This window comes from Loa loa, assembly GCF_000183805.2.
Source record: "Loa loa unplaced genomic scaffold supercont3.281, whole genome shotgun sequence".
Classification (NCBI taxonomy): Eukaryota; Metazoa; Nematoda; class Chromadorea; order Rhabditida; family Onchocercidae; genus Loa; species Loa loa.
The window spans coordinates 1,702-10,755 of record NW_018108461.1 but is presented as its reverse complement, the minus strand read 5'-3'; the positions used below and the strand labels follow the sequence as shown (position 1 = coordinate 10,755).

The 9,054-nt window shown below is 28.4% G+C and overlaps 2 protein-coding genes across 2 annotated transcripts; one reads left to right on the top strand and one right to left on the bottom strand.

The window, feature by feature from the left end:
* Positions 1–2,382: 2,382 nt before the first annotated feature.
* Positions 2,383–5,383, bottom strand: LOAG_10131 (hypothetical protein). Its single transcript, XM_003145658.2, has 8 exons — positions 5,293–5,383; positions 4,960–5,115; positions 4,597–4,732; positions 4,229–4,402; positions 3,656–3,814; positions 3,226–3,360; positions 2,629–2,718; positions 2,383–2,523 (listed from the first exon to the last, which is right to left on the bottom strand). The coding sequence occupies exons 1-8, from the start codon at positions 5,364–5,366 to the stop codon at positions 2,392–2,394; spliced, it is 1,056 nt and encodes a 351-aa protein (XP_003145706.1). The 5' UTR covers positions 5,367–5,383; the 3' UTR covers positions 2,383–2,391.
* A 1,510-nt stretch (positions 5,384–6,893) lies between these two features.
* Positions 6,894–7,068, top strand: LOAG_10130 (hypothetical protein; the record flags this gene model as incomplete). The annotated part of the gene is made up of 1 exon (XM_003145657.1): positions 6,894–7,068. A coding segment is annotated over one exon (174 nt), but the record flags the coding sequence as incomplete, so codon positions are not given.
* Positions 7,069–9,054: the final 1,986 nt, after the last annotated feature.

The window sequence follows — 9,054 nt, the reverse complement described above, 5'->3', positions numbered from 1 at the left end:
TGTCTTTAAATTCTGTTTTTTTTTGAAAAGAAGTTTATTAAGTTCTGCTTTTTTTTCTTAATTGCTTCTCGAAATAATCTTCGGGAAATTTTGGGTGTGAATGAGTTCGAATTCCATTTCCTGAAATATGTCGTTGGCTGAAAAAAAAATACAACAATGCAGAATTTGAAAATATTGTGGTGGGTTTTTCTGAATCGTGGAGTATGATGTCGGCTAAATATCACCAGTGTTGTCGATCGGCTTCCTAAGATCCGTTGGGCTGCTTTGAATTGGGTTGTGTTGTGTTGTATTGGGTTGAGTTGGGTTGGGTCAGACTGAGTTGCGTTGATTTGGGTTGCGAGAGGCTGAGTTGAGTTGGGTCAGGCTGAGTTGCGTTGAGTGGAATTGAAGTGAGCTGTATTGAGTCCACACCGGATTGTGTAAAGTCTTTACTGAAAATAATGCATTAGCCGCTTTACAATAGGGTTTATATGCATTAGAGAGTGGGAGTGGTTTACAATAAAAAATAAACGTTAAAAAAGGGGGTATTCATTTAGATACAGAGGAAACTATAAAGGTCCAATTACATGATAAGCACTGTAACAAGAACAGAGGGAAGATTAGCATGCAAATTAGACATTCTTTGTCATTCAAATAAAGATGTGGATTTTCCGTTAGACAAAGATAACAAAATAAACATATAGGAGATAATTTTAAAGAATATAAATTGGTTAAATGATTTACACTATTAACATTTATTTATGGCAAGAAATTTATTTATTTGTTTGTTTGGGGTATGGTTGGAGTCTCGCGAATCGAAATTCGCGACAAATATTATCCAGAATTATGGAATTCATCCATTAAATAATTGTATATTAACAAGGCAGTATGTTATTTGCAGCCTTGATAAGAGTAATTTGATTAAGTACAACTTTTAAGTATAACCACTTTCTTTCTTCTACTAAATTATTTGGCATTTTCATTTTTTCAAGTTTATGTAAACTTGAATAAATTTTGATTCAGTTATTTGCTTCTCAAAACAAATAATTCAACAAAGATCAAACAAATTTTATCTAAATTATGATGTTTTATTAAAGAAAAAGATATCATTCAAAGTAATCGATTAATTAATTGTATTCGATTTGATCTCGTTAATTGCTGATAGACACCGTACTATCTACGCGTATTTCCATGTGTATTAATTTTTGTTTTGAGGTTAAACCGATTTATATTTCCAGGTTAAGCCATTTTTAATTTTCAGGTTATGAGAAGTTAACAAAATAAAATTCATAAATTTCTTCAAAATAAAGTTCAAATAACAAAATAAAATTCATAAATAAAATTCTTCAGACAAATAATGAATGCGATTTAATGATGTCGGGAAAATTTTCGTTTGTATGTATTGAATATCAAGAAAAAAAGTTTATTCAGTAGTAAAAGGATAATAATTACAATAACAATGTTATTTGGCAGTGAAATTAAGAGAATTGATAGTTACAGTTTATTTAAATCATCAGTCAAAAGTCGAGTCGTACGAGACGAAGGAGGAGTTGAGTGTGGTCTTCGACAGAGAAGGGTTATATTTTAAATAATCATGTTATTGGGGGTTTTTATATTGCTCCTAAGTGGGTTGGGCTTAAGATAAGATAATAGCTCCATTTAAGGTTCTTACAAAGCCGACAATAACTTCACTGATACAAGAGATGTTAACACATAATAGATTTCTCTGTAAGAAGAGAAAATCGTCATAAATCATCTCAACATCAAAGGAAAAGATATTTTTACCGATTGACCTTAGACAACAAATTGACCTTTAACAAAGGAAAAATATTTACCGATTGACCTTAGACAACAAATTGACCTTTAACAAAGGAAAAATATTTACCGATTGACCTTAGACAACAGAAGTGTTTTTACAACAAATTCTTTAGCTTTTGGACATATTACAATTTCCTTCGGTTTTCCCGATAAATGACAGTTGATTGAATATTTAGTCAGTAAAGAAAAAGATAAAATCCATAAAATGTAAAACGAAATATGCACTTACTGTTTGCGCTTTCAATACATGTAATCATTATTGGTCTTGAAAGGAATAGATATAACTATTGATGTACTTATTGTCTGCGAATCAATTAAGAACTAATTGCTTAAGAATTAATCAAGAATTAGTTACTTAAAAATCAATCAAGTATTTCAACTGCAATTCTTTTTTACATTTTTTTTAAACATTATTTAACTATTTCTTGATGCAATTATAAGAACTATTCAAATAAAATATCATCATGTAGTTCTTTAATATGAATTCAAAACAAATATTTAAAATCATCAAGATTAGCTTGCACCTTAAAACTTTAAAATCGCTTAAAATTTGAAATTCAAAGTGAATTATGGTAGCAATTGAGAAAGAAGAGTTTATTCTACATGAATATTCCACAAATCAGTAAGAGTAAATCCAGGCTTGAGTTGTTCGATAGCTACTCCAAGTTCTGGTGAGTAAACTGGTGGCCGAACTTGTCCACTAACAACACCATCCGAGAAATAAACCTACAAACGTGATTTTGTTGTTGACATTTGATACCAAAAAAAAAGAAAAAATCTAACTAGTTTCAAAAATTTAACTAGCTAAATTGAAATAGATGAAAATCGTACAGCATATGCATCGGATCGTAGGGGTCGATCATCAAGCTCTACATCTTCGTCTACTAGCTTCATTATATCTCCTACCGCCTGAGGAGTACCCTGCAAACTTTTTTTTCTTTACAAGTTTAAACACTATAAATTATAAGTCTTAGAAGTCCGAACTTTACAACACCGAACTCCTCATCCTCAAATATAGCAGGTTCAAAGTTCAAGTTTGCAAGTTTGAACTTCTCATCTACGAATATAGCAGGTTTAAAGTTCACCTTTACAAGTTTGAACTTTTTGAATATTTGAAATTTGTTATATGTTTAAATCAGTGATCCTTAACCGCTGATCCGCAAAAACTAAAATATGATCCGTTAAGGGCAATAGTGCGCGGTCAATAGAAAATAGGTGAGGAGCTTTTCTTATCAATGTTTGATAAACTGATATGTTAAGAGTTTTAATTAATGCTGGTTATCAAATTAATAAAATACAATTATTTTTAAACTTTATGATCCTTACTATAAAAGAAAAAAGCCAAAGTGATCTCTGACGAAAAAAAGATTGAGAACCACTGGTAAAAATTAGACTTGAATTGACAGAAAGATAAACAAATAATCACACCGGTTTTTCTCGAATATATTGCACGCCAAAAATTGGTTTTGTTATGTAAGCACTTTGAAGCGCACATATTGTTCTGTGAGCATTTTTAAGTCGTTCTTCCGGATCAATGCGAAAACCAAGGACATATTCCCTATTCTGTAGATGAATTGTAATTTACGAATTGATTTGATAATAAAATTAATGACAATATCATTTACAATAATCATTAACATCTAAAATACTTTTCAGATAATTTATTTAGGCATGATAAAGAAAGTGAGAATACTCCATCTGAAAAATACTGTAAAAAATATCACTCATTGTTTATGGTAAACAATAAAAGTGACGAAATTAGAATTAAAGTAAATTTGTGTTAGGATAAATCTGAAAGAAAATAATTTGAACAAATTATTTTTTTCTTGTAAATAAAACAAAAATTCTTTCAACTTACAACTGCTGAAGTTTCAATAACCAAAGCAAGACCAAAACGTGAATGACGTATGCGACAATTTTGAAGTTGCAAATATGGTATACTCACATTGTACCTTATGTTTGTTGTTGCAAACCAAACGATACGAATATTTGTAAGTATCATAACACCAAGAGTTCCCTGAAATTACCTCTTTTTTTAACCTTTTTTTCTTTTGAAAATAAATATTATTGAAATTTCAAACCAAAATTTTGTAAATTATTTTAAGAAATAAACAATTTCTTTCAACTAACATAACAAGAAAAATAAACATTAAAAAATAATTGAATATATTTTTTATCTTTTGTATATTAATACAAATACTTTTGCATTTTCTTTTTTATATTTTGTATGTTTTCTAAATACTTTTGTATATTTTCCAAAAAACGATAAGTAATATATTCCAATTCATTTTCTTCTGAATTTTTAAATATTAGGCTAAATTAAAACACTAAGGTAGAAAAAAAACCAATAGCGATGTTATTAAATGAATTGATATTGTTTAATGAATTATTATTCATTGCTTAGACAATAAACTTATAAATAAATGAATACCTGGTCATTACCTAAATTCCATACACCATCATAACGGTCACATTGTTGTTCTTCAGGTAGAATTCGAAGATGTTGTTCATCATTAACGAGTGCACCACGCATTTTTATCTCACGATAAAGTTTTGATGTTTCATATGCTCGATGAATAGCTATTACTGTCGTAAAGAGTTTTGTCTAGGATATGAATGTCGTTATTTTTTGCTAATGACAGTCAAAAGGTATAGTCAACAAAGAACAAATCAGAAGGAAAAGATCAATTAATTAAAGATAATGAGAAATTATTATTTCAACCTTCTTTCTTTATTTATTTATTTGTTTATTTGTTTATTTACTTATTTCTTTGAAAAATGATTAATTTAGCGAATAACCTGAGATGGATTGATGCATGTAAAAATGAATTCATATCGAGCGTTTGCATGATGAGCTAACAAATAAAGCGATTCAGCTTGTCCACGAAGTCTTGACTTTGTCATTTTTGTGGTCACTCCACTGATCGTATTGTAGCTAAAAAGATTAACCAATATAGGATATATGCTAACATGTGACATATTATCAAGCTTAAATATTCCATATTGTAACAGAAAATTGAGTGTTTCCTAAAGTTTAGTTGATCAAGTTAAAAAAAGTTTAATTTAGGCAAATTTTTGTCACTAATTTAAAAATTTACATAAAAGAAGAGAAACTGATGCAGTGATGGGTAATAATGAACATATCAAAACTTGAGAAAATACCCGAGGCTTAAATTAATACGTGGTATAGCAATTGCATGCCATGTAAGTCTTAAATTTGTTATCCGAAGGACACCCTTATCACCACAATTTCCTTTGGTATCTTCAACGTCATCAATACGATCTACGAGATTTTCACCGGCAATCAAATGTAGCAATCTGCAATTTTTTTTTCCTGTATATTATTTGTCGAAACAATAAGATCATTGATAATGGGACTATTATTTACTTTATACTTTCATTATTCTAATTATCAAATGAGTGTTTTTGCTTAATGAGAAGGGAAATAAGATTACATTAATCAAATAATAATTATCAGTTAAGCAAGCATTATACCGTGGATTTACATCGAATCGTATATCACGATCTTGCCAAATAGCAATCGATGGTATTTGAAGTTTTGAATTCATTGTCACATTTGAATCCTATATGTAGCAAGATATTTCATCGAATACTTAGATGACAAGAATTATTTTTTACAAATACTGTCATGCCAGTAGATAGAGATCGAAAGACTTATTCATATCAGTGATAGATGGAAAAATCAAAAGATTTATTCTTATCGATGATATATTGATATAATGATATATATTCTTCGCCTGTCATAATCCAAGTTAAGCTCTTAACATTCTCGGAATGGTCGTGAATTTCGTAACTTTTTCCGAAGTATACTGATATACATATCATTCAGGAGTAATTTTTAATGATAAGACTAGTGCAAGCTTTGAAAACCTTACTTACTTAACTCGATAGTTATAAGCAAACTATTGAATAAACTATAAGTAGGTATAGTATCATCTATGGTTACCTTCCATACATTTTTCCAATAATTACCACCTATTTGTCTATGAAAGGTAATGGTTACCTAGAGATAAAAAAAACATGAATAGTTCACCATGGCAACATGCACATGCATAAATAATCCGGCAAGAAAAGCGCAATTACCTCGATGAATTAAATTATTTTTTTAGAGGACTTTAAAGACATGAATGAAAATATCTCTTTAAAACCTTTTTTTTCTTTCCTTAGTGTAAATTGATCGTATCTTTCCTATCATTAAACAATATAAGGTCTTTAAATTCAAATTTAACTTATAATTTCAGTGCAACTTAGCCTAATTAGTTTATTTACATTAATTTTGAAAGCAAGCATTTTTGCAATTTTTTCTGCTGATGAAAATTTTAAAAAATTGATTTATTGAAGTATTATAGAGAATAGGTATCAATTTGAAATTTCATTTTTTCCAATAATAATATACTCATTTATTGAAATATTAATTATTGGGATAGTATACGAAGTGAATCTTTTACGTAACGGAAATCATTTTCACATTTTCAACATGTTTTCAACATTTTCAAGTTTTCAGCGAATTAATTACTTAATTACAGATATAATAACATTCATGCCAACTTCAATACATGAATCATCGTTATTGATGATAGTTAAACTTACTGCAATTTCAACAAGATTATGTCGAGCAAAACATTAGAGTTGAGACAAACTTTGTATGCACATAAAATTGAACTTCTTGTTACTACTTGTTTTTCTAGTTAATTAAATATCTGAAATCTTTTGTGATAATTTTTTATCAAACGGGAATTATCAAAAAGATTGTAAGCATTTTAGCGGATCATTACCACGAAGAGATTTCCTGAGATTCCCTTAAACTTATCAGGATGAATAATGACAAATTTCATAATGTGATATACGTATGTTCCATATGTTGCAAAGAAGAATGCACGACAAGTGATTTTTAGCATATATATTTAGCTGTTAGAGGTGGTAGATAGATATTAAAGTATGACTCATCTAGACTTCAGAGTGACAAAATAGCGTCTACAGGGGATTATATCATGAAGAAGGAGATCTATAGGTTCAACGATCTCCAAATGGATGATGAAGTTAAGGAAGAGGTGATAATGGTAGAATGAGTTCCAATGCCAAAATATCCGGAAGCAGCAATAATCGTATCAGAAAGAGCGGAGGTTCAAGGAGAAAATAGGCCATTCTTCCGCAAGACGGCGAAAATCTTCGACATATCTTCGACGGAAATCTTCAAGGTCGAATTGAATGAAATGAAGAAACGGCATTATCTTTATATTCATATTTCAGGTTATAGGACGATTTTTTTACCATTTTTTAAAATTCTTATTACTCATTTTGTTAACAAAAATTTAAAAAAAACGAAAATTAAAAAAGCGTAAGAAATAATTCAAACAAAACGAAAAAACGAAAAAGTGAAAAAAGTAAAAAATAAATAAAAGTGGAAAAAAGAAGCAAAAAAGAAAAAAGTACAAAAGAAAAAGAAAGTAAGGGGATTAAAAAATAAGAATCTAATGTTAATTTTGTTTACTTTATAAACTGCCTGACTTTTTGGAGGCATGAAAATGGGTAAAAATATGTAAAGGTTATGTGGATAATTAGGTAATGTTTGCTAGAAAAGATGGAAGCTAAAGTGATGAGTAATTTTGCATAGATTAATTAGCTTTATGATATAGTCGAAACAGTATTGATCAGTATTAGTGAAAAATAATCATAATATTTTTTGATAAAACATAACATTTTTTAAATTCTTTAATCATTAAATACCTTCATAATTCATTTGTAATTTTTCATTGTTTTTAGTTTTTTTTCTTGTTCATTTTTCAATTTATTTTTGTCTGGATCAATTATCATCACATGAAGTAACTAATTACTTTAAGCAGTAAATGAAATAATTTAATAGTTAACATTCATCTGTCTGGATCAGTTATCATTTGATAACTGCCTCAATTGACTGATAATTTAAGCAATGAATAGAATAATTTGATAGCCAATATTAAGTTATTGATAACTTTAAGCATTAAATGCAGTGAATGAATTGATAATTAACATTTACCTGCCAGGATTAGTCATTATTACTGTATGTAATAAATGAAATGATTTGCAGATTAATCATTCATCATTTTCTGAGTTACAAATTTCATTTCACATAACTGATCATTCATTTGCCATTTATAAACTAATGAATAAGTAAATGTTTCAAAAGTTATTGGTGCAGAAATTTTTTCATTATTTAATTTTTGAATAATGTTTGTTTTAATTTATACCGTACAGTTAATCTTAATAATTTACTTGCATTCATTAAAGATGTATAAATTTAAGTATTGTTAATTTTCAAGCCTATATTTAACACAACTAATTTTATTTAGGTAAATGTAATAATTAAAAAAAAATTTTGTAAATTTTGCTACAGCAATACATAGAATAATATTTCAGATAACGATTTAGATCAGGAATTTAAGCATAATCAGAATTTTTCATTAATTATCATAATAACGCCAAATTTTAGATTTTATTTGTGATAAAGAACGATGCATAATTTGATAAGTGTTAAACATATATTACACAGTTGTTAGAAGAATCATGAATTATCCATACATCTATAATAGGTAATAACAGTAATAAATAAATGAATACAATAGGTGAATGTAACTTATAATAATGAATATAACTTATATCTATAATAGGTAATATAACTTATATGTAATATAACTTATATATATATCTATAATAGGTAATATAACTTATATATAATAGGTAAATTATATCTATAATAATAACTTATATTTCCAATAATAACAGGTAATAAATAAATGAATATAATAAGTGAGTATAACTTATGTCTATAATAATGAATGTAACATATTTACAATAGGTTGTCGCGAATTCCAATTTCGCGAAAGACCAAAGTATAAAAAATTATCTATCCATGCAATCATCACTCATGTCTTAGATCTTTGTTTTAAATCACATCTGTTGAAATATTTGGAGAAAAACCACTCCCACTTTTTCCGTATATAAGCTGTATTGAGTGTTGTCCAGGGAGCTTTTTATGACCAGTTTTTTCATTACGCTCAAACAGTTTGGTTGATTCCTTTTCTTTTCCTTTCATCATTATTAGCAGTATCGTATCGTTTTTGTGACCCTTACCATTTTACAAGAATTAAACTCTCCCCCTTTGTCTACAACGTTACGACACATACACACACACATCATCCACATCAAAGTGGTGCCGCTAATACTCCAAGGGACCTTCCAATTCCTTCTCCTCGATAA